General features: G+C 39.2%; 1 protein-coding gene and 1 long non-coding RNA gene across 2 annotated transcripts in view; one reads left to right on the top strand and one right to left on the bottom strand.

Moving 5' to 3' along the window:
* CPA6 (carboxypeptidase A6) overlaps positions 1-24702 on the top strand; it is an 81461-nt gene extending 56759 nt beyond the window's left edge. The window contains exons 7-11 of the mRNA XM_064703539.1: positions 11856-11966; positions 12205-12295; positions 16806-17008; positions 22089-22173; positions 23483-24702. Of these exons, the coding sequence (XP_064559609.1) occupies positions 11856-11966; positions 12205-12295; positions 16806-17008; positions 22089-22173; positions 23483-23670 (678 nt within the window). The 3' untranslated portion in view covers positions 23671-24702. The remainder of the gene's footprint in view (positions 1-11855; positions 11967-12204; positions 12296-16805; positions 17009-22088; positions 22174-23482) is intronic.
* LOC135443325 (uncharacterized) lies at positions 6168-10505 on the bottom strand. Its single transcript, XR_010438964.1, has 3 exons — positions 10423-10505; positions 9934-10018; positions 6168-7636 (listed from the first exon to the last, which is right to left on the bottom strand). It is a non-coding gene; the product is annotated as an uncharacterized LOC135443325 (long non-coding RNA).
* Positions 24703-26897: the final 2195 nt, after the last annotated feature.

Below are 26897 nucleotides of genomic sequence, written 5' to 3'. Positions count from 1 at the left end.
ATTTGGTTTATTCTCCCTTTATTTTTGATGTCTAGTGTTTAGTCTCCATACTTATCCATTTGCAGTTTCCAAATGAAAGGTGAAATCAAATGGAATTGGAATTTTGCTTCCAAATTTTCTGGTTCTGTTTTGGTTCTGGTTTGTTGGTTTTCTGGGGTTTGTTTTGTTTTGTTTTTCATTTGTTTCCTTTTTTTTTTTTATATCAGCACTTAAACTCTTCTAATTTGGGATTCATTACAGATACATTATATGTTTACAGGATTTTGCTATTTCCCCTAGCCAACAAACTTTTGTTCAAGATGAGACATTAGCTGCACAATGGAGACTACCTTGCAATATAATTGGCAGAAGTCAAAAGTGTCTTAAAATACCCCCACAGGTGTGCTTTGAGTACTTTGCATGCCATATTTTTGCACAAAATAAGGGTTGCAGTACACTTTTACAAGCTTCTTCCTATAAGCACATAGTTTTCTCATTTTTATTCCCACCCATCTCAGTGTAATTCTACAATGTATTAATACCTCCTCTGATTTTGTAAGAGTAGACTTCTGTATCATCAACACCCTAATGCTGAGATGGTCATATAAGCATGTGTGGCCTTCCCTTGGGAATCCCAACAGTGCATAGGAAAGGTACAGAAATAATGAGGCCACTACAGTTTGGATGAGCCTGTCACCAAAAATTGGCTAAATGAGATTCAGGAGCTGTTCTCTAAATTTTTTTGTGCAGCAATTGTGTGTCATCAACAGGACTTCTGTTAATGTGAAGCTGAACTAACTTGCAATTTCTGAGCAGCCTTCCTAGCCAGGAGGACATGCTGCTGTAAGGAGGGAAGCTGGGGCAGAAAGGCACTGGTGGGAAGCCTATTGTTTAAATTCCTCTTCCTTACCAAAGCTTCCCCATAAAGCAGCACAATGTGGCAATGGGGTAAAAAGTCACAAGACTTCTCTGCAGACCTTATAGCTCAATGTAGGCTATGGGTGTGTATATAAAAACCTTCTGGTTGTTATTTGAGATCTTCAGAGTAGCTTGTAAGGCTGCTTCTCTAATTATGTAAAAACATTTTCCTGGATTAAAAGTAGTCTCCACAGAGCTCCTTCAGACTACAAGAATGTACCACCTTTGTCTGCCCATCCCTTCTCAGAGCAGTATTTCAAGCCAGCATTAGAGCAAAAAGCATCAGGAACAGAATACATTATGTTCATGATGTCCATCATCATATTAGAAACAACTGGCTAAGGAGGAGAGAGGAGATGATTAGATTGCTTGGTTTAGGATATTACTTTTCTCACTGTATGAATTAGAAATTTTTAGTAAGAACTCAGGGAAAGTTGAAGGTCTTTCTGTGCTTCAAACTCTGCAATTCTCTTTCCTGGCAAACTCCTCCCTTGAGCACCTCTGCAGCCTGGCAGCCCAGTTTTCCATCCTCCCTGGTACTTATGGGCAGTTCTGAGAAAGGGCTCTCAGCTTGGAAACAGATTTTTCCTGGCATGTTTGTCCATTCTAAGGAAAAGCACCAGAAGTCCATTGATTTAAGGCAAGCAAGAAGTAGTGCTGGATTTACATGCTGTTGGCTTCTTTTCTAGCAGGAAAAGTATACATGCATTCCTTTACTATGCAGGCAGCCTGAAATGCCTTAGCAAGCTTTCACTTCGCCCTGTAATCTCTGACACTTATTTTTATTGAAGTATATCCATGTTCCTGTGTACAAGAAGCCTTTTCAGGCAATTTAGCTTAGGAAGAAAACCCTATATGCATGAATGTCACTTAACATTCAGGCCTCAGACTGAGTGCCTCAAATTTAACCAAATACTCCAATTCAATTTGGGAACTCTCAGTATCTGGTTTGCACCTCGAGGAGTGGCAGTTTCTGGGTGACAGTGGATTTGCTGCAAACAACAGGAGGGCACCTCCAAAGCGTGGAGGTGCCACTGAGCAGCGGCTCATGTGTTTTTCCTGGGCATGGCAGCAGCTCCCTGCTGTCTACAGGAATCTGGAATTGTTCAGCTAAACTGGACCTGGCTCCCACCTACTCAGAAATGCAAAACAGACTAAAGCAGATCAGACTTGGGAAGTGGGGAGGTAAGGCTGGAGCATGGGAAGGAAAGAGGCTGCCTGCTGTGCAGGCTTGTTCTGTATTCGGGCAATTACAATAATTAAAAAAAAGAAAATAATAACTAGAGCAAAATTTATAGAGAAGTTACCTATTTAAAAGAGAAAAAGAATGCACAGGATATTATGTGATAATATATTTCAAAGTACAAAAGCAGCCTACTCACATTTTGAGACAAACAAAAGGATAGGAAAGACAATGGTTTGGGGAGTTGTGGGTTTTGTTTAGTTTTCTGTGTGTTGTTTTGGGTTTTTGTTTCTTATAATCTACTCCAGAATGAGCTCTAGGCTTGGCTCTGTGTTCCATAGGGCTGATGTTAATAACAACATCACTGTTTGTTTCTGTGGAAGGCGCCCCTAAAAGTCTGTAGTGTCTCAGCTAAAGATAATCAGATGTTCTGTCAGGATTAGCTGTACTGCTGGCCTCTGGCAAACCCCACCTCATTGTCATTGAACTTCAAGTCAAGAAAGAGGACACCCTGCACACACAGGACCAGAGTTTTAGGTACCTGCTAATGAGCCACAGAGAAGGGTCTGCACCTGTACTGCAGAGAAATAGCCATCAGGGCACAGTAGAATTCCACCCAATTCAAGCCTTACTCAGCTGGAAGATGATGGAAAAGGGGCTCTGAAAGTGGAAACATGACAAGACCTGTGGTGGAGTAGGGAAGCAAGACAAACTGTAAAAGGAAACAGAACTGATTACATGTCGGCTGCTTTGAAGGCAACCTGCAAAGATAAATGAACCTAGAACTTGTGTCCACAGCAAGAGATTCAGAGGGGTAAAAAAAAAAGGTTCATTAGCCTAGAATTTTTAAAAGAGTGCATGGGATCTAATACATTAATATATGTTAGTAAATATTATGAACTGAAAGATATTCTAATATGTGTAACTACTTTTTTGAAAGCCGTAGACTTTAGAAACAAAATTCAGATATATAATGTATTCATCCAAAATTAAATAGCCCTCACAGAAATAAAGACATAATACCTATAGCCATTTTGCAAAAATACAATTATATATGTACGTCAAGTAAGAACATTTAACTCCTATTCATTGTGAGAGGAGAAGTAGAATTCATCTATCAAATCATCCTGACCTCAAATTTAGGATTTTACCATTTCTTTAAAAATCTGAAATATGGTTCACAGGCTGCTATTCAAATTAACATCAAAACTAGATTCTGTTTCAATTTTAGTGAAAGCAGATGAGGATTCCCATTACATCTGGTTTGACTTTCTTCCCTCTAATAAACGCTGCCATTTGATCCATTTCAATGATGTATAACCTTGAGATGTCTTTCATACAATATTTTCAGAACACAGCATAGCTGAGATGTGACTTTGAGTTGTGTTGTTCTTTATTTCTGATGCAGGAATTTGTATTTCAAGATTAGAAAATTCAAGAAATGTAATTAAAAATCTTCAAGAAGCATGCACTGATTGTTCTTCTTGACAAAATGTTTTAAGAATCCAGTGTCACCTGTAATGTCTATTAAGATCAAATGCATCTCCCTAAAGAAGTGACCTCATCAGGGCCTCAAATGAAGGTGAAAATAGTCTCACACTTTGGAAATGCAGTGACCTTCACCACCTTCTTCTCCCATCCTCAACAATGGTCACAATTATTTGAGTTCCCAAATTATTCAAGATAATGCATTTGGACGTCGTCATGCTCCCAGGGAGCAAACATGCAGCCCCAGAAAAAGAAATTAAAGGTTGAGAGCAGTTCTCAGAGGTATTTTGTTGTTTGTTGGGGTTTTTTTTTTCCATGCTGACATTAGTATTGATTTATTCCAAAACCAGGCTAGAAACTCATCTTTTCACTCCATAATAATGAGCCAAGAGAGACACAGACTGTGTAAGAAGCAAAGTGGCAACATCTGCCCCCTCTATTCCCAGCCTGAGACTGATTTATGAGTCACCTCGTGGGATGCATCTGGGATGCATACTGCCAATTAGCCAGCCATTAGGCTTGTGGACCAGGCCCCAGAGAGCAGTCTTTACCAGGAATTTTGCAGCGTTCAAGACCTCAGATTCTTCCCCAAGAATGTTTATGAAGTGTTTGAGTGCAGCCAGCTAGAGGAGCAGCACGGAGGCAGAGCTCAGTCAGGACAGCAGGGCACTCAGATGCAGGGCCAAGCAGGAGACACAGACAGTGCTAAAAAGTATTGGCTCTGCTCCTGCACTGCTCAGGCCATGTGCTCAGAAGGCAATAAAGCTGTAAGTATTCTTACTTTAAGAACTGCTGAAAGCCAGTGTAGCACTTATTCTACAAAATTCCACAGTCCATGTCCTGATGGACAAAACATCTGCAGTATCCTGCATCGACAGTCAGAGCAGCACTCAGTCATTCATTCCAGTGATGAAGCCCACACTGTCAGGAAAACAGCTTCACATTCTGGATCATTGCTGGATCTTGCTGAGCTCCATCAAAACCAGTAGTCCTCTAGGATTTAGAAAATTTCTTTCCCTGTGTTATCTGTAACTACCAGAGCCTTGAAATACTGCCTAATTATCAAATTCAGATATCAGTTTTTTCATCCACTTCAGAAATCGTCTGATCTTGGGGGTGTGCAAGATAGTTATGTGAAGCAACACAATAATGTTTCCTAAAGATTATACACTTGATCTATCACTTGTCAACCAACTAAAGTCTTTTGAACAGGTACAACTGAAATGCTGTGTTCCCACATCCCAGGGGTTCAGACTGAGATTAATTCAAATGATGCTCATTACACCTAAATTTAGTTATTCTTTGAGACAATATATTCCACCCACTGTGATAGGCTTTCCATCTCCATTTTTTGGAGTTCTCCAAGTGGAAATTTTGAACCATAGAGGAAAGAAAGCAAGGACCTTACTGCCTCTCCATATAAATCAGGCATTTGTGCCAGTCCTTTCCAGGGTACAGGAATGCTACGGTTCCTAAAGTGTCTTTGACTGACGGTCCTCAAAAATCTGAAGAGCTTTTGAAAAAGGTTGAAATATTCCAAAGTGAATGAGAGGTATGCAAGGCCAAAACAAACATTATACCTGTAGCTTTTTCCTTTCACCCTTTAGCTGGATGTTCTTTCTTTCCAAAATCTGTTCCCTTCAGCTAAAGCTCTTTAGCTGATGTTGGTTTGATGTGAAATATTTGTTGCTCTTTGAATAATTGCATCTTCTTAATCTGTGAATTTTTCCTATCTGGGTTTTCCTCTAGTTGATTTTTAGTTTACCCTTGGTTTAGGAGAGGCAGAAACTTCCCAGGGCTGTTTTACCCCCCTGCAGCCTTCTTCACAGGTGCCAGTGGTGATGGCACCACAAAAACCGGGCTTTTTTCACATTGCAGGACCAGTCATCTGCTGACAATCTCTCCACAAATGCCTGCAGTTCTTTCAGTAAACACAATACAATCATTGGAGCTTAATTTTTATTGTTTACCAGATTCCAGTCTCCCCAGCTGTCTTTTTAGCTGCCTAATTTCAGGGGGAAAAAAAATTGGACTTCTCTGAGTGTTCCCTGTATATTCATTACCTGGAGGAAAAAATCCATCTGTTTCATCCTGCCATATCTATATTTGAAACACTCAGCCTTACTTGTCTTTACCTAATTCATCCTTCCCTGTCAGGAGCTTCTGCCTGAAACACTGTTTGTTTTTTCTCCATCAGAGAGATCACCTCTTCCAGCCTCTTCACTCAGCACTTCATTCATCAGCCTTTCAGCAGCAAGAGGCACTGGTACCAATGCAGAATTTGTTTCATCCTCATGATTTTTTTCCATCCTGCAAATGCTGTTCCTGCCTTTTGAAGTTCATGTGCAGTGTTCACACCTACGTGTAGTAGTTTCTGCTTCTACTTAACGTCTCCCTGCCATTCCACAGCTGTTTCAGTTCTGAATGTGCTCCCTTTTCTTGGCAGCCATCCTATACACCACTTCTCTCTGAGTATCTGCATCTCTCTAGCACATGCTTGCTACTGAAAGTCTGCACCAATTCTGAGGGTAAGGAAACTAAAGTAGCAGGGAACACTATCAACAAGAGTTTCCTGATCTGGGGCCTCGGCTGTGATACCTTTTTTTTTTTTTTTGGATAAAATCTAAGCCAATGCCAAAAAGATGGAGTGCAGTACCATGGTATCACCACAACGAGGCATGTGATGCATTGTTTTAAAGGCAACTGTGGCAAACCATTTTTATGCTGTGAAGTATATCTGTCTCTTTTGACCCGTGGTGGAATTTCCCAGGTTTTATTCAACAATAAGACAGTTTACGGAAGGATCTTTCCTTTGCTGCCACACCTTGATGATAACAAATAAAAAAACAGCCAAAATTTGTTTTCAGTTTTCCAAAAGGAAGTACTGCATTCTTTTTTGTGTGCACTGACAGCTACTCAGCTGCATCTTTCTGCCTACCCATGACCTTAAGAAGGTAAAAAGTGCTTTAATTTTGCTTGCAGCTATGAATTTTTTACAATGTAAGTAGATCTTGATAAAAGAAAAGTAACACTGCAGCTGTGTTGTGCCTGTAATAGGAATTCCTCAATGACACTTGCTCCTGTAAATTCTTATTTAAGTATTCATCACTAGGACATTCAGATTCTACCCCCTGAAGGCTTTTAGGCTGTTGGGTATGTTCTTTTTCAAGACATGAAAAGAATTCACATTGTTGTTCCAACACATTAGTTGCCCTGAGGAAGAAATTCTGCTCTGTATTTTAGCAGTCCATTCCTGTATGATGGTACTGAGTAATTAGGACCTCAGTAAAACTGCAGTTATGCAGCAACACTACTGAGCATGAAAAAGGACTGTGAAAGAAAATTCCATATGTTGGACAATTCATTTGTTCCAGAAATGGAATTACAAGCAATTGTTTGTATCTTAAGTATTTAATTGTGTCTCAAAAATTTAATTAAAGCACGTATTCAATTAATATGTGCGTTCTCTTGAACTCACTTGAGTATGTTTCCCTCAAAAATATGTACTACCATGGAGCAAAACAATTAGGATGCAAAATTCAATAATTACATTTTTCAGAGGCCTATATCTTGGTGGGCACTAATTTCATACAATTACTAGTAAAGAAATCTGTGTTGCTCCTTTCAAAGCATTCACAGTGCTTCAGAACAACTCAGGCCTTTTATTTCCCAGATAGGCAGCCCTTGACTTGTTTGGTATCTAAGAGGTTTTTCTTTTTTCCTCTTCTACCACCTCTCTGAGTGGAACCAAGAAGTTGTCTCTCCAGTTTCTACTGTGTCATTATGCATCTTCTTTCCCACAAGATCCTGCCCTTGCTTGAGTGGTCCCAGCCTTGCACAAGATTCCTGGAATGGCTCTTTGCTTCTCTAACATGTCCATCCCACCATCATCCCTCTGCCTCTTCTCTGCTTCAGTGTCTTTTCCATTTGCATCCTTAAGGAGCTACACAGTCAAGTCTTTGGGGTTCTGCAGATCCTTCTTGTCAGACTCTTTTTATGGGTGTTGAGGAGTAGTTGCAGCACATTCCTCTTTCTGAGTTGTTTCTGGGTTTCTCCTGTGGTAAATGGCTTCAAAGAGGAAGGAAGGTTTTGCATTGTATTGAACAAAAAGGATAGATCAGACACAGTTCAAGCTTCAGCCTTGAAAATTTGACTCTTTGTTTTAAGCCATTTGTTTTTAAATACTCAGCTGTATCTTAGCATTAATAATGGGCTTACCACTCTGCTTGTGATCTGAATGCCAAAGCAGGACACTAGCAGTAAAAGGGAAAACAGAGATAAAAAGCTGCACTGCTTCCAAGAGCAGAGACAGAGCTAATTACTAACTTGCCAAACTGATAAAGTGGCAATGAAGGCCAGAATGGCAGATCATAGTGTCAGCCTGCTAAAGTGTAACATGTCCAGATAAAAGTAAAATATTGTGTACTACTGTCAGAAAAGGTGTTTTAACTGATATCTTAATAATGGCACGGAAGAGTTAATCCTGTTTTGCGAGAAGCAGTTTTGTGCAATTTCTGGCAGAGCAGTAAATGGAGTCAGTTCTACGGGCTAAAATAGTAACTGTTTAATTCAGTATGATTGTTTAATTCAAAATCAGAAAGAGCCAAAGCTGATTGTTACCTTAAATTTAATAATAATTAATTGTGGGATAGCAAATCCTTATTAAGCTCAATTGGGATTTCATAGTTTCTCCCAACCCTGTCTCCTTGCTTTGTCCTTCTCACTCAATCCCCTGATTTTATAAAAAGCCTAACTGCATCCTAAATCCATTTTGCACTCTTGCCTTTATTGCCTTGGCAGTTTACAATATAGCTCTTTTGTTTACCTCATCTCCTAAATTAAATTTCCTCGGGACCATATCCTCAGCCAGCCTAAGCTGCTGTAGCTCCATCAGCAACCATCACCCAGCTGATCCAGATGATGGAGCCCCATCCTGTTAATCCCTGGTGCTCTCCCCACCCCCAGGCAGATTGCTTGCACGGCGTTGGCAGCATCCCTCTATCATCTGTTTGCTCACTAATAACACGATTCAGCGTTTATTGGGCTGCTCTGGCTCCCTGCACATGCAGCAGCAAAGCTGCTATTGATTGCACGATGGGGAAGCAGAACCAACCCATATTCTGAGAGCTCTCTGCCAACCACAATGCAGTTAATTTACTAATGGTTCCTATTCACCTTGCTCATGTCATAGTAGAGAGAAATCCTTTCAGCATGGCCGGGGAGGGTGGGGAGGGGGCTCCCATGACCCCTGTTGGGAGGACTCGAGAGTCACGTCACAAAAAGCAAGTTGTGGGCTTTGCTCCAGCAAGGACACACCTTGGGAACTGTGAGGCTCATTGCCAAAGATTACACTGGCTGTGCTGCCTGATTACATACATCAAATAAAAATACCAGATAAAAGCAGTATGAAAGATGAAGTCTTTTCAGCAGAAAGAGTGAATATGATCTCACGCTATCTGCTTGCTTTCAAAGAAAGCCACTCTAGATCCACTATATTTTTAATGAAATACTACTCTAAAAGGGTAACAAAGTTGTTTTTAAACCCCATATATTCTTTAAAGAACTGAATTGAATGACATATTTGGCTCTAAACCAATGCTAATACTTTCAATTTTGAGGATTATTACTGGGACTATAATGCTTTCCAAAGTCTCTTCTAGTATTTTGTCAATAACAACAGGCATTAAAATAACACAAAGTCACTATAAAACTTGACATTTTGCTGCCTATATTTTGTTTAGGTTTCCAAATAGTGGTGCTTTCACCTAGCAAGGAAAATATATTCTTCACGGGATTTAAAACATATTGTATATTAAAAAGTCTTAATTCAAATATTTTCATTATGCCACTTTTTGCAAATTTGGAAAGCTTCTGAAAAATATGCAAAATTAATTCATGCAATTTTAAGCAGTGTATTACCTTACATTAATTAATTATCTGTAGTTATTTTAAGGAGATGATTTTAAAAGTGTTTTAAAGAGTTTAGTCTTACAGCATTGCAATTTAAAACATAGCATATAGCCCAGTGTAACAAAATGCATAATTACCAATGTAACTGACAGCACACAAAATACAGATACAAACACATATACCAATTTCCTCATCACTGGCATGTAAATACCAACCATGGGTACACAACCTGAGCTTAATTTGCTAATGCTGTCTAAAAATAGAAAAGCAATGAAAAATCAAGGAAGTGGCGTGTGATGCTTTATTTCCTCCTCAGCTAAACTACTTCTCCCTACTACTACTTCTGAAATAACCAAGATAATAATGTTCATTTTCTTTAACCCACATTTTGGAGCATGGATTGGTTCTGTTTCCAGCTGTAAGAACAATTTTACCAGTTTAACATCCATACTCACCACATAGGCTCTTAATCCTGTCCAGATTTAAGTGCAGGGCCAGTCTAATGCACACAGTAGCCCTGTTTACTTCAATACATGTCACCTGCATGTGAAATAGCAATAACACACAGTCCTTATTTTCATGGTCATTGTTTTTGAGTAACCATTGATTTGAGAAATCAGTGGTTACTAATTTTTTTGCAGTTCCCTTAACACAAATTTTTTTTATCCAAACCTATCTGAGTACTTGATATGACTTTTTAATACAAGTAAATCTAATTTAAATGCAAGACCAGCTATGAATTTTTTGGGAATTTCGGGCAAATGGACCAGGGACCATGACCTCCACATTGGCTGGGGCTTTCTCCTGGGCAGCCCATCAAGATTCCCTTCAAAAGCACACCGTCATTCTGTTCTCCCCTCCAAACAAGATCTCTTTCAGGATCTGACCCTAAGGTGCAGTGCTCCACACCACCCTGTCCCATTTCATTCTGTGCTTTGCCTTGCCTTGTGTTTCTCACTGTCCCCCCCTCTTGCCTGGCTGGAGCAGAGGAGCTGGGTGTGAGTATCACTGAGTGACTTGGCTTTCCACAAGGATATGTGCTGCTTTGGATCTGGCAGTGGGGCTGAAGGACTTGCACCTGCAGAACACTTTGGGAGGGTGAGATGAAGCTGAGCAAGGAGAAAGCGCTGCACTACAGAGGGACGGTTAATGAACCACATAGAAGAAGTATTTACAAGTCCCACTAATCCCCTCAGTAAAGAAAAAAAAAGTCATAGTCCTCCATGAGTAAATTTCAGCCCCAGACTTGTCCAAATATATGGTTATTTCTTACAGATATTCCACACAAAGCATCCATCAGCTCCCATGGCAGCTTCAGTAATTCAAACAGCTGCATCGTCAGGAGCCCAGAAGTATTGAATTCCTGTACTTCACACTGCTCCCAAGCATTTGTCAATTGAAAAGCATTTAGCTTAGTTTATTTCAGAGCAAATGTTTCCCTTTGCTCCCCAAACACATGCTACTCTTCAGATCTGAAGGGCCAGAAATACTGCAGAGCAGAAGGCTGTAATCACAGTAGCAGGAGGAGAGGAGCCAGGCTCTGGCATCCCTCTGAACCCAGCATCAGTGTGATATGCTTTCCACCTGCTACATGAAGCACTGGATTCCTTATAAAATCAAGAATTAAACTTTGAAGGATGCAGATTTGATGCCCAGCTATGTCAAGGGACAGTATTTGCAAGAGAATGTAGAGTATAAGCTTCCTGGAACTGGTAAAGGAGTATCTCTGGCCCTAGCAAATAGAACTGCTGAGTAGCCTCTGGTTTTGCTCCTTTTTTCTAAGATGCAGAATGGATAAAAAACCAAAACATTTTCCCTACCTAGACTTCTAAAGATTCTCCAAAAATAGAGAGGTGTCTAAATTGTAAGGGAATAAACTGCATCTATTGATAATTGTGCATACAGTAAGCGACTTTGAACACAAACAAAAGCTGTGTTGTTAATCTGAGCCTTAAATGCTTCAAGACCTTATCAAATCACCTAGTGGAAACAACAGGGCTGCACTGTCTTACAGGAGCTAAACTCATTTCTTCAACTAAGAATCTATTCCACTGACTTTCAGGTCTTAGCTCAAGAAAAACTTCGCATGCATTTTCTTCTTTGTAATATGAGTTGCATTTTCTTGAGTATTGAAAGCAACTGAGAAGCAGAGAGAATAGAGTCTTTAGAACACCTTTTTCACATGTTCACACACTGTCTGAATCACATTTACAGGAAGATGTCAGCCTTTTGGGCACAGCTGGAAGGATGCCTGTGCTGCCATGAGAGCAGACCTCTGTACTGCCAAATGCCTCGTTACTGTCACAGACCATCACAATACTTAATGGGGAAATTATTTTTATTATGGAAATTATTTTCTTTGGCTTTTCTGCTTTAGGCTCTTCAGACATACCAGACTGATCCTGACATGAAAAAGATGCTAACTCAGCTGTATTTCTATATCATGCCTGTATTTAATGTGGATGGATATCATTTCAGCTGGACAAATGTAAGTAATGGCAGTAGTATTATTTGAAAAATTATTCAGACAAGATCAAATAGTTATTACATTATTCAAAAGTGACTCTGCATAAATCTGGTCCATCACTTTGTGCCTTGGAAATAAATGATTCCATTTAAAACAGAATGCTGAATATGTTTACCAGGGTTGATTTGTTATGTGTACAAATAGATTTTTGCCAAAATAGAGTAATGATACTATTTAAATATTTTGTAACTTATGCTAGGATCGATTTTGGAGAAAAACAAGATCAAAGAACATGAGGTTTCACTGCCATGGTGTTGATGCTAATCGCAACTGGAAAGTGAAATGGTGTGGTAAGTATGGAGATGCTTTGGTCCCCCAGTTCAGATTACCCTGTGTTTACTTATTCAGCAGAGGTAATTATCCAGGTAGGTTAGATCACATCTGTTGTGAAGTGTTCTCTTTTCCATAGTTGAAGCTGAAGATTTTTTTTCCCATAAAACCGTAAGCCAAGGCTCAAATCTTCCTACTAACTTCTGAAAAATAAAAGTTATCAAACTTGGAAAAATAGACCTTATAATCAGTAAAAACTTGCCATGGAGAATGTGGCAATTTTTTTAAAATCACACATACACCTATTCTGTATTTTGGCAATCATATAAATAATTTGAAGCATAGCATTGAGAATGAACCATGACTTTTCTAGATTTACCTGTAAATCTTAATTTTTAACTGTAGCTTCAGGAAACATTTCACCTTCATTTTAGTCAATTTGCCATTTCTCTGAAATTATTTAACTTTGGAAATGTCAGACTGACTTTGCTGGCCTCAGTGTCCTTAAGGCCATTATTATCAGTGAGTTAATAAAGAAAGAAGGTGCTTCTAAATGCATGGAGATACAATTTTAAACTCCCAGCAGTTCTGTAAGTACTTCATAAAAATTGCCTGAATTTTGCATAGAGAACGCAGTGGTAATGAAATAACTGCCAGAAGATTTAGAATGGATACACCAAGAAAAATTGGTATTTTCTTAAATCTTACCTAAAGATTGTGCAATTCACACAGAGGTAAGCAGCCCCTAAAGGTTCTAGTGTAAGGAAGAAAGAGCACTTAATACAGCAATATAAACCTGCTGACCTGCTGTCCCACCTTAAGGCACTTCCTTTAGCTCTCTGTGCAGCTGTTGCCTCCGCCAGCATTAGCCCACCTTCCTTATTTATATTACAAGCTTGTAAAGACAAGAACTGTGTTTGTGTAGTGCAAGGGCCCAGCCTTCAACCCATCCCTCTTCCTCTAGATGTTTCCACAATACTCTTGCAGTAGGGGTGAGCACTGTACACTCTGGCTTGAAGCAGCTGGATTTTTGAAGTAGGGCTTTGAAAATTGTAAAGATAAAAGTGAGTGTGGACAGATACATACATCCAATCCAGTATGGACCTGTGAAATTTGCTTCAAATTGTTTTCAATTCTTCCTGCTCTAAGGAGAGGACTAAGATAGAAGCATTTACAGAAAGCCTGTGTCATTTGAGAAACCCTCTTTACAGAAGACAGGCCCAGGGCTGCTATCACAATCTTTAAGGCAATTTATGCTGCAAAAATAACATAAAAATGAATAAGTCCTGCATCACTGTCACCATTGTTTACTTAAGTGCCTAAGCCATAAGGTATTTTTTGAGGACACCCATTTACTGTTCAGAAAACAGCTACTGGTATAACTGGAACGATCAGTTCTCTTATAATGTGTTGAGAGATGTTAGGTACCTATCAGTGCAAAATTAATACGGAGTGCATTTTCTTTCTAATTCTAATTAATTTTTCTTTGGTTCCTCCTCCCTCTTCCTGCTCCCTAGTCGCTGTATCAAAACACATTTTTTATTCAGTCTTAAAAATATTTGCTTAGTTTTTCATACAAAAAAGTTTTTTTTTCTAGGCTTAGTGAAACTGTGACAATACTCACATGTGTTGTGTGCTGTAATCCTCTACTTGTTGCATTTCTCCCCTGCACTGACATGAAAGACTGGTCCCCACCTCAAGTTGAAAAAACAAAAATTCTTTCAAGTCTGCTTCTCATCCCAAAAAGCACATGCTCAGCTTCCTGCTTTGGACCTCCAGGTCTGTATAACTGTCTGTTTTAATGGAGACTAAAAAGGTCTTTCATGAACTGAGCTGACTGGTACTCAGATGACCCTAACCAGTCACCTGGCATTCCCATTAATACCTGATATTAGATGACTCAGAGAAGAATCTGGATCATATCACACTTTGAGGCTTGTGTAATCATGGTGAGTTTAACATTTAAAACTGCCCATGCTTGTAAAAACCTTTCCATTCAGTTCAGTTGCACTTAAGAGTTTTCAGACAGGCTTGAACTTCACAGCGGGGCTTCCAGGCAGGTGTGCAGTGGCAGACTCTGGCCTCAGCAAAGCCACCAAATGTTAGCAGTGAGCTAGTCAGTGCTGATAACACAGCATCCCATCTGCTTTCCTCTTCCTTTCTAGTGTAGGACTTTGATGTAAGCTTTATGACTCTCTAGGGACCAAGCCAAAGGCCATAGCACTGCTAGATTTCATGTTGCACCAACCTGTGCTCAAATAGTGCACACAAATTACACACAGACCCACAGGAATACTGGCAGCACGAACTCTGGATAGAAACGCTCCTTGCAATGCACATATATGTGCAATAACTAGTACAATGGTTTAATGATAACAAAATAATAGCAACTTTAAAGGAAATAATCAGGTACTTAGAATTAATTTAAGTAATAGGCCAAATCTAGTTAAAGTGGTTGCATCCAAATCCCCAAGAGCGCAATAGTAGGAGTTAAAATTTCCAGCACATCCCAATTTCCCGTGCACCCCACTGCTCATTGAGGACAATATCCCATACTGGCAGAAGTGGGTGCAAGGAAGTTTGAAAACCATGCTCCAGCTCATTCATCCTCTTAGTCTTTCTTCTATACCAGAGCACTGGTTTTATCATTCTTGGCACACATTTCCTCTGTTCATTGGGTCTCATGATGCATATTAGAGGATCCTTGTCCTCCCCTGGTATGCTATCAGGTACAAAAACAAGAGAGCATGGTAACATTTTACACATTTTCATTTGCATCTCATGACTGTAACTTAGAATTGTCCAACTCTCTTTTCATTCTTGAGTTACTTAAAGAACTTCCAGTATGAAAATTGAGCATACCCTTACATTATCCAAGGCCACCATGGAAACCTCCTCTTTTTATCACCAGCTAGCTTCACCTAAGCTAAAGCATTAACTACCTCTGGGATGGTACATGGCTCACCATAGTTTAGAGAGGCTTTTTCCTTCCCTGGAAGTCTCTAAACTGAGCCATATTTTACCATTGGTCACTTTATCATTAGTTTGTAGGGATCCACTGTTTATTAACAGTGTTATCCATTGCCATGATTTACTATGCAACACTGAAACAGGAGATGAAGTACCCATTTAAAAAAAAAAAAAAAAGAAGAAGAAAAGGCAAAGGCTCTGGAGACCGTTCAGTAGCTCTCCTGCAGCTATATTACCTGATAAGAAATTGAGGCAGAGTGCTCTTGGGATTTGGATGACTTGGTGGCCATCTGTTCTGCATGGAGAAGACCATCTGCCCTCTCTATGACCCTTCCATATCCACTGCAATCCAAGCACTAATACCTTTGAAATCCCAACCTGTGGCCATTGAATGGTAGCCTCAATTTTCATCTTACAAATTAAACTGCAGCATGAAATTCTTCCATTTCTTTCTCTCTTTTTTTGGCATTAGGTTGATTGCATAACCCTGTTTTAGTTGATAGCATTATGCCTTCTCACACACAGCTCTTTTCATATTAATTGGAGGTGGCAGTACTTACTATACAAAGGAAAGCTAATAAAACACTGTTGTTGTAAGTCACTGATGGCTCCAGGGAAGTTTGCAAGCAAACTATTATTATTCTGCAGGTCAATGTAAAACGTGTGGTATTTTGAAATTGCAGCAGATAAAAGAGCATAGTAGATTTGCATAAATATTGTTCTTTTAGGCCCAGGCCCTAAGCTGTAAATGAGACAATGGCTTAGATCCAGAATTGCTAAATTATAAAGGAGCCACCACCACATCTCCTTTCCTAAGTTTCATCTTTCAGTACCTCATGGCATAATATAGGTAGGCTACTCTTGTGCAGCTTGCTGCCGCCTGAGCAGGCTGACACAAAGATATCCTCAAAAGTGAACCCCTGCCCCAAACTTGAAGTAAAGTTAGGCCCTGTGCAAACTGAGGTGATTAAACTGAGGTGATTTCTATTTTTTAGCTTACTGAGCAGTCATCCCATGTGACTTCTTTTTTTTTTTTTTTTTAGGTTTGCATGGGTGAAAATGGGCAGTAGTCAGGAGCTATTATCACGTATTTAAGATAATCCCTGTTGAGGTTGTCTACCTATCATTGTAACCACCACTGTCATAGGGAATATATTAAAAGCTGTCCTGGGAGTGACTAATGAAAGAGGTATAGCTCTCTGATTTCAAATAGACCAACTGAGACCCATCAATAGTTTTAAGACTGCAATGCTGATGTGAAAATCCAGGAAGAAAATGCAGTGAAGTCAGGTTCTCCTTTCCATTTGGAAAGGATGTATTCTCTGGGGAGAATCACCTGTAGTTGGCTTACTGGGAGCTTGGTGTGCCTATGAGATGAACAAGAAGATTGCTGCACTGAGGTCCCCCAGGCTCATGCCTATCAGGCACAAGAAAGCAATTTAATTTGTTTATTGCTTTTCACGCTTTTGCACATGGGCCAAAAGAGGCTGAGCAGCCAGAAGCTGACCCTTGGAATTTCTCTGTGATTGTTCACCACCAACTTTCTCTTTCAACCTCTAGATGAAGGAGCTTCACTGCACCCATGTGATGACACTTACTGTGGTCCTTTCCCCGAGTCTGAGCCTGAAGTCAAGGCTGTTGCTCACTTTCTCCGCAAACACCGGAAACAAATAAAAGCCTATTTGTCCTTCCATGCCTATGCACAGATGCTGCTGTACCCTTACTCCTACAAATATGCAACCATTCCAAACTTCAACTGTGTGGTAAGTACATTAAAGCTTGGAAAATGGGCTCCTCTGTATATTTTTGCCACATTTTGTCTTGAAAGGAGACTCAATTCTTCAGTACTTTGGACATATATAATATTGAGCGGTATTTATTCTGGATCCACTTGCAATCACATTTCTGGTTATATAACCTTCACTCACCATGAATCAGTGGTGATTTGATTAAAATGGTATCATGCCTTTCATCCATCAGCCCCTTTAAATTACTTTCTAGGATAAATCCCTAATTTTAATTATAGTTATTATAATTTTATTTAATTAACAGTAATGGGAATTACGTAGTTAGGTCCTTGGGCATCTAGCTGAAATTCTGTCGCTTCATGCTCAGAACTTAAACACTAGGAGCACAAAGAAGATCATCTTCAATTTTATGAACAAAATAAAATTGAAACTCTTTATATTTATCAGTTCAAGGAGGAATCTCTTAGATTTCATCAAAATTAGAGCTTCAATTGCTCTCTGTATCATTCAGGTCAGACACAGTGTTTTTAACTCTTTCAGACAAGCAGGTAATTAAAACCATATTAGAAAAATATATTAGAAATATATTATATCTCTATACCTCTATATAATATATCATATCTCTATATTAGAAAAATAAATTAAAAATAGTAGACTTTTTGATGTAAGCCTCTTGATTCACAGATGAGTACATTTCATGTATTCCATGCTCATCCAAATGCAGAACTATTCCCTCTGCTTGCAGTCTGAGGTCTGTTTTAGCCAACCTCCTGTTCATCAAACCCCCCTTTTGGCTTATTCTCTGAGGGACACATGGCTAAACTTTGCTCTCTGTTTGCTCCTGCTCACAGACCCACATTGCACCCACCAGTCCCAAGCCTCTTTCTTTCACCCTCAGTCCTGAGTAAAATTTTCATATTCCATTTATCTCCCATTTTGACCTTGAAAGTTGCAATGATTTTAACTTGCTGGTTTAAGCTAGTTTTCTCCAAAGGAGCTTAGCTGCACCTTAGATTTATCCTGTGCAGAATGAGTGATGTTGTCAGTCCCTGGGGCTTCACTGAAGTTTCACTCAGCTGTTCCCTCAGGAGGCTGAGCAGCCAGGACTCCACAAACTAAACTCTCTTTGTAGGTTTATTTCTGTTGAGACACTGAATTTCAGTAGCTATTAAACATTCTTCTGTCTGATGCCTTTCCTGTGAAACAGAGAAAATTAGAAGTTAACTAAGCAGCCAGAGGAGCTAAAAATATGAGACTTGTGGGGACTGATCACCAAACCCTGTAATGACAGTGGGTAAATTTATGATTTTTATTTTTTTTTATTCTACCTTCACATTCTTTTGGGTAATGACAAGGAGAAAGGAATTTCCCAAGTGAATTGATGACTATTTAGTTAGCAAAAAAACAGACTGGGAATTTAAAATCAGAGGTTCTCATTCCTTTGAAGCTAAGCAGGTGCAAGTATGTTTTTTTTTAGGAACAAACAACAGAGAAGAAGGTGAAGATGTAGTGTGAAGAAGAATAAGCAGCTTCTCTGCAAGTATATGATTATTGGGTGCCTGACTAAAAGGTCCAGAGTAATACAAGGCAATAGCAGATGCTATAGATGGGAAATTCATTGTAATGAGAAGGAAGATTTATCTGAGAGTTTTCATGCACACCAGTATATTTTGTTGTTCTTGTTGCTTAAGGGATAATTCCATTCTGAGATGGGACATAACTGCCCCTCAGCTCGTACACATTCTGCCTTTCCACCCACTGCTTTTAGACCAAAGGATCCTAATTTTTGATGTTTAGAAGGTGCTCCTGAGGTTTGCAAGACCTTAGATCAGGCTTCTCATCAGAGGGATTGGAGCACAGACCTAAGAGAACAAAAAAAAGACACTATTTTAAACAATTCCCCATGGACAAATGAAAACCAAATACCAATTCTAAATATCTTGTCAGTATTTGAACTTCATACCTCTTTTCATTGTGGTTGGTCAAAAACAAGAGGGAGGCTGAAATAGGAAACTGAAGTAATTTCCTGTTATTTATAAAGCTCATTATAGGGATCATAGTGAAAATTAAGGAATACTTGTTGCTTATTTATTTGTGTGTTTTAATACTTGCCTACAGCCAAAGGCTCCATCACCTGGTGGCTCACAAATATATGGTTTTTAAGTCCCAAAAGTGATGACTTAGGCTGAGCTTTTGGATTCTCCAGTTCTCTTGGAAATTGCAATCAGCTGGAAAGTGATAGATCTCTGTTTCCTGCCACTGATGGAACAAGTATTGCTGGTCTATGTGGGCGGTGTGCAGTGGAAAACAGTAAGACCCCACATGCATAGCAGATAAATAGCTTTTGGTGCTAACAGTGGGCTATGATTAATTTTGAGCAGAAGAAAGGCTGTTTCTGTCTGGGTCAGATCATTCTAGTGAGCTGTCAGTTACCATTTCAATTAAAGTGTTCAATTATTCAGAGCTGCTTTGAAACTGGAGAGCTGTGTACTGATCACAACATGCATATTCTGTTCTAATTTAGGCACAACTCTCTTATTAGCACTCTCCTGAAATCTGCTCTTTTAAGATGCTTAAAATGAAAGTACTCTCTTAGATTGAAAAAAACACCAGCAGAAACACACATCCATCTCAAGAGTTTTAAATTTCACCTGATTTTCATCCTTTTTCTTTCTGTACTGTCATTTGCCTTAGTGTTTGCAGTGAACTTATATGGCATGACTGAGTTTGTGTACATCTCTGCAAAAATCTGGTAATTTTATGTGGCATTTTCTCCTTGAGGGTGTTCAAAGACTGGTTGCCTGGATTTATTCAGGATCCAACCTGCACAGTATGATGCAGTTGAGAAATGTCCCTTGTTGGGCCACATGGGTCTAACAGTGGAAGCCAGCTGCATTCTTCAAGGCTAAGAGCTTAAAGTTCACAGTGCCCAGGGATGCCCAGGATGAACTTGGACTTGGGGTGCTCCTGGTCTGACCTCCAGATAGCTTCTGCCTGTGCACAGAACCCGTTACTGTTGCGCTGATTTTAAATGTGCATTGCCAATCTATTTCTTTGAAAGATTTCAACAGGATTATCTGTTGTCTCATTGCTGTACAATGAGTAACTCATGCACAGGGAGTCTTCTCATTTGTGGCTATGTTCTACTTGCCATGGTGCATTTATCAGGACTTTGATCTCCAGCTTTCTCAGCTCTCCCAACTGAGCCCTGTCTCCTGCTCCCTTGGCATCAGGCCTCTTGTCAGGCCATCCCAGCTCCTCACCAAGACCCTGGGATGGTAAGCACAGCTGCTTGCAGATTTTGGTTGAGCAGCAGAGTCTCGTAATTGGGACAGTGCAGGCACCAGACAACAGCTCCTGGCTGCAGCTGGAGTTCCCCTTCCCAGGCCCTGTGCAGCCACAGCCACCATGGTGACCTCACACTGCCACCCCACCACCCTCACAGGGTCCAGCAACTCCAATCCCATCATGGGTCTTGTGTGTCACAACTCAGAAGTCAAGGCATCTGGAGGAAGAGTGCCAAGTGACAGCACTTCCATCCTCTCGCACAGGACAGGTGCTTCTCATCTCTGGTGTTAGGGTGAGTCGTAGGTTGCCCCTTACACTGGCTGGCAACCACATCCCAGCCCTGCTGAAGTTTCAGCAACACTGAGTTAAGCAGTCCTTGCCTCCACACACTCTCCAGTGGAGGTGGAAAGAAGTCAAGCTGAAAAGGGCAGAGTCTCCCGCACCATCGTCCTTCTGCTAAAAAACCAAAAACTCTGCTTTTGCCTAACAAATGTTTGTAATGGAATAAAAATGTTCTCTTTCATTTGCTAAGAGGAGTTACTGTGTAAAATAAACTCATCAAAGCCCTACCAGCACATCAGGAAGTGAAAATGAACTTATTTTTGTTTCTGGAATGACATTTAAAGCAGTTTACTCTGGCTTCTCTACTTGGACAGAGAAAGCCTCTGTCCAAGTAGAGAAGCCAGAGTCAGACCAAGGATTAAGTCAGAATCCCAACTCCTGACAAGGGCAAACTAGTGGAAGGTTAGGAGAAACATATCAATGGAAGGCAATTAGAGGGTAATCCTTCTCCAGTGTATTCAATTAGTGCCTGGTGAATAACAAGGTAAGGACTGAGTTCGTGAAAACTCACATAAACCAATCAAACCTGTTCAAGGAAATAAAACTAAAACAACTATTGCAGCTTCATGCAGTGGTTCAAAGTCCAGAGCTTCTAGCTCCAAAGATAATAATTTCCTGTTCTCAACAGAGAGATGACTGTGTTTTCCCAGCCTTCACTGTATATTTGCCTATATCCTTTTCTTTGGGGTAATATTCCTTTTCCTTTCTGTGTGTTTCGATGCACTATCCATATGTGACTCAGAATTTTCCATGGGCCAGGCCTTTTGCACACAGTTTCACAGGACAAACCATGAACCTCCTAAACAGCCTTTCAGCTGCAAGCTGCTGCAATATAGGCACTGATTTTACCTCTACAGGACTGAAATCACATATCTGAAATAGTGCAAAGAGCTCTCTAAGACTACATCATCAGGCCCCAGAGAAAGTTAGACCAGCAGTGAACATTTACCTGCTGATCAGAGATTCAGGAGTGGAACTTGTCTCCTTCCTTGTTCCCACTCTGCTCACTGAACCACTGTGAGTGCCAACAAGACATCATTTCTCCTTCACAAGCCCAGCAGAGACAAGGTTTAGTGAACTGGGAAATTCACGTTCAGAAAATGCATGCACGACTTTTAAATGGCATAAAAAAGAGATTATTTCATCTCATGGTCTTACATGTCATCTAAATTTGTTGTGTTGCTAAATTGACATACATACCTATAATTACAAACACTTAACGTCTGATCATTCATGGTGCAGTGAGCTCTTTTATATAATACAAAAACAAGTTTTCCAGGGAATTGCTGTCATTAAAAATAAATAATGCATTTGTCCTTTACAATCATTTTAACTTAGCTGCCACAGACTTGTGGAACACAGCATTGTGCCACAGGTCAATGATCCATTGACTCAGGTTCCAATCACAATACAGTATTTAATTCAATATCTAATTTATGTATTTGATTTTTTTTCTTCTCCCCAGGAATCAGCAGCCTATAATGCTGTTAATGCTCTCCAGTCAGCCTATGGTGTAAGATACAGATATGGCCCTGCATCCAGCACTTTGTGTAAGTTCCCTCTGCAGGTTTGTGACTTTGACCTTCCTACAGTAAGAAAGAGAAAACCCTTATTATAGCAAAGAATGCAAACAGTATTTAAAGTGAACTTTGTTCTGGTTTTGGGTTGTGAGGAAGGCAAAAGAAAGTTTTGCAAGTGATTCAGTCAGTTGATTGCAGTAAGATTAACTCAACTGATGCAATAAAAGAGATTAAAATGCACTTGAGAGTCAAAAGCCAGCAAATAATATATTCATATCATATAGAACTGTGGGTTTTTTAAAAAATAAAAACTAAGGTCTTAAAAACCATATCTTTATCAGATACTGCAAATGCACTACTAAGTTGTAACAGCATATGTCAGGCAAGCTTTCTGTACAGAGGTAAAACAAAAAGAAGTTCAACAGGTTTTAACAAGACACTTTTTTCTTTACTGAAAACTTGAGGTCTGAATGCTGTGGCTAAGGATAACAGACATTGAGAAAAGTGAAAAGCTAAAGACTTTTCTCAGTAACCTCCTGCATCTCCTCTGCCATTGCTGTGTTTTAGCTACAGTTCCACTTATCATGGGCTTCCATCTCACAGCATAGTCATCATCTTGTGCTCATTACACTGCAGTCAGTCACTGTGTCAAAGGAAAAGCTGTGGGAATTGATGCCAGAATTGCACAGATTACAGCATATGAGAGATTTATCGATATAAAAAAGTGTGTCTTGGATAATCAACATATGGAGACAACAAAAACATAAGTAGCACACTTCCTCAGGAAGGTTTTTTAATATCAGACATCACCTATGCAAATGCTCACATGCTGTGGGGAAATGGTGAGAAAATAAGACAAATGAAAATTATTTTAAAAGCATTTTAAAGAGAAGATGGCAGATTACTTTACCAACTTTCCTCCTTCTCACTGCAAATGAATTACCTAAAAAACCCAATTTAAAGCTAGGAGCAGCAGAACTCTCCAGTCCAGCTGGGAGATCTTTGTGGAAAGAAAGCATCAGACTGTGTTCAGATGGAGACAGGAACACTTTGAGGCTTTGTTCTAGATATTCACTTTTATTAAAGTTTTGCTTGACACAAAACAGTTATAATAATTTTTTCCTATGAAAATGAAGGGACTAATCCATATTGTGCTGAGCACATTTCACCAGGTGCTGAGTGATTCTCTGAAGGGTGTTCACGATCAGGGCAAGCAACAGCTGGAGTTGCAAGAATACTCACTGAGTCCCAGAGACAAAATGCCACAAGAACCCTCTGGTGATTTCAGCATGATCTGCATTTAACATTTTTAATGCTTTCTCTGAATTTCCTCTTTCAGATGTGAGTTCTGGCAGCTCTATGGACTGGGCTTACAAAAATGGCATCCCATATGCATTTGCATTCGAGCTGCGTGACACTGGCCATTTCGGATTTTTGCTTCCTGAAATGCTGATCAAACCAACCTGCACAGAGACCATGCTTGCAGTTAAAAATATAACTCTTCACTTGCTGAAGAAATGTCATTGAGATGGATTTCTAGGAGCTGGAAGTAAACATTTTACTCCTAGTGTTGTTGCCTTTCAGTGTGTTCAGTTGCCATTCTAAGTTTGGCCACTTCAGAATTCCAGAAGCTAATGGGAAGGAAATGTGATATTGTTTCTGCCAAATTAACTTAGAGGAAAATGGAAAAAAAAAAATCATTCAATATCTGCTCTTTTAAAGTCCATAAAGCTGATATACTAACTTAGTTACCAGTTTGGCGCAGAACATTTTTGCAATAAAACCTTTATTCTGCAATTTCAGTGAGGCCAGTTCTAAAATAAAGTGCCACTGCCAGGCAGTTCCAGGCCTTACGCCTTTCCCTAATATGAAGACCTCTCAGGGGGTCTCTCGAACCAAGGGACAAAGTTTACATTCATGTAAATATACCCTGTGACCCAGCACAGGCCTGTATCTACAGCAATAAATGCCTTATAGTGGTAGCTGGCTGCACTGCAAGTGGCAGTGTGGCTTCCTTCTGCGTGTATACATACATACATACATACATACATATATATATGCACTTTTGTGATTTTTTGAATTCATATTATGCAATAATTTGAACCAAGGCTTCTTTTAACTGTTCAGAGAAATCTACTTTCAAATGTATATAATTGGTGTGGACTCAAAATCAACATACTGTCATTGAAAATGTAACTTTCCTAGTGATGTGTAAGAATTATAATACTATTGAGCTAGACAATGTTCTGCTTTATGAAGAGACAAAGCAACTTGCCATGACTTGGATCTCTGCTGCAGATAGTGACTGCCTATTTCCACCAGCCAAGGATTTAGCCTTAAACTGTAATTAACTGATGTTTTATTTATCAATATTCTTGCAGTGAGTTCTGTGGCTCTTTGGCTATGTGGCTCTTCTTCCTGGAAGCTGTATTGTTTTGCATGTTTTAAAGGAATTAATAAATTTTTAATGGATTCTTAAGTGACACAGAGGTGAAGGTAGAAGCCTTACAGATGAAATAAAGTGAATAAGCACCATGCTGAAAGAATAATGAAAGTACAGAGAAGATAACATTTTGAGGGATTTTTAGTAATACAGTTTTTTTATCTTATTATATCTGCAGAAGCATATATTTTACTTAATGATTTTTGAATTTAATCTTATGCCACTACATATTAATAAAAACATATTTGTTAATAAAATGGTCAAAGACTTTTGAAGTAGTCTTCATATTTTACTTAAGTGTTAAAACTTTAGTTCAAGTATGTAGCAATTTTACCTGTCTGTAAAACATTCCTGATGCTAAGGATGGGGAATTAAAGAAAAAACCTGAGTCCTCTCTAAATAAGCACTTGAACTTAGCAAATGGGCAATCTTTATAAATCTTTGAAGTACTGTATTTAATTAAACATATCATTGTTTTGAGGACTGCAAAAGGCAAACAGCGAACAAAGATGACAGAATTGCATTCTATTTGTCTAACATTTTGTTAATAAATGTGTTTATTTTACACAAGTTTCTGTAGGTTTGTTCACATTTGTTTAATTCAGTCCTGTTTGAGTAACCTAAGTTTCTATTCTGGTTTATTAAATGTTTTGGGGACAGAAGCCCTCAAAATAGTAATTTCCAATTGCTTATGTCCATAACCATTAAATATTTTGAACACAGCAATAACTGTCTTTTGCTATGCACACATTCCTGACCAATGACCTTAACAGCAGTATAAATGATTAGCACCAGTCCTTATGTGTTGTTCTGAATTTAGGTGACAAGATTGAACTTACTACAAAGATATAACAGACTGAAGAAGAGAATGAATGAGGGATGTCTAATTAGCATGAGGCAGGTTTACCTCTGAATTGCTACACTACAAGCCTGGACCAGGAGCAGCCAGATTCTTATGTGATGGTTTGACTCCTGCTCACAGTCCAATAGCTCAACATGTGAAATATTTCAGCTTTGTCTTCATACCATTACAACTGCACTGGCAATGAAAAGCAATTGAACTCTTGAAACAAGGAAGGGAAACAAACAAATATCCTTTAGGTACCAAAAAGACCTAACATTTTAGACCTACTTGACCTTCTTGGACAGGAATAACTGTAAGTATTCTTAGATTTATCTCAGACGCTTTGACATTAAGAAGTACTTGATATCAAACTCTTTCTATGAATAAAGCTACACACTAGTATATGGATGGACTCTCCTTGAATACTATCTATGACATGCAACTGAGAACTCTGAGCTAAGACCTGTGCAGGGTAATTTAATGCCCCATAGCTGAATACAAGTGTAAACAGTCTCTGAGCCCTTTAATTTCAGGGTCATTAAAGCCAGTGGAAAGACAGTCACTAGGAAAGAACAAACTCTGTTTCCTGAATTAAAAGATTTGTAAGATAATTTTTCATCAAAAGAGTGATTCTAAATGGAGTACTTTACCCTAAGGAAAAGACTAACGGCAACCAGCTATTTGGATAGGAAATCATATAGCTTTTGTGACTTATAATGTTACCTGTCAAGAACAGCTCTTCTTTATCTCTATAATTGCTTGCTTCTCTTCCCTTTGTACTTTTCAGCAAATTTTATTGACTACAGGACAACAGAATTGAAAGCTGGTTTTAAGAAAAGTGAATTTATTTTCTGATCATAGGTACAGTTTATCATTTAGCACAATAAAAAGTACATGAACAGCAAAACACTGTTTTAGTAACCCAGCAGGTCCATGCCTCTTCAGTCACCCTCCCCAAAAACAAGTATCACAAATGATTTATTACATTAAATCATCATTCATAAATTGATTTTAAAAAATGCCTTTAGAGATAAAAAAAGTATTGAGCTTTGTTGCAAACCTTGAATAAAGACCACTGCAGATGGGTGAAGCTCCTTGTGTATTTTCCAGAAGTTGCTTCAGAAAGGTCAGTGTATTCAGTCACTTGTAACATATAAAGCCTATGGAAAACTGCAATTCCTTTCTGAAATACCTTTGCAATACCTTTTCTGAAATCTGAATGGAAGAGTCCAAATGACCTTGAATGTCAACATGCATTTATATGCAGAGCCAGTCTGCTTGTTTATAGGAAACAGCATTCTGCAGATTGAGCTGCCTACTCCAGGACTGCAAAAAATATCCATTGGTGGACAAGACTGTGTCTAATTCTTAAGGTTGGGAAGAAACTTTTGTATTTCCTATGAAAAATAAGTTAATCTTCAACTGCTCCAGTTTATTTCTGTTAAACAATCCCTTCACTTTTTATAT

This window comes from Zonotrichia leucophrys, chromosome 2 (genome assembly GCF_028769735.1).
Source record: "Zonotrichia leucophrys gambelii isolate GWCS_2022_RI chromosome 2, RI_Zleu_2.0, whole genome shotgun sequence".
In the NCBI taxonomy this organism is placed as follows: Eukaryota; Metazoa; Chordata; class Aves; order Passeriformes; family Passerellidae; genus Zonotrichia; species Zonotrichia leucophrys.
This window is presented reverse-complemented; position numbering and strand designations above follow the sequence as displayed.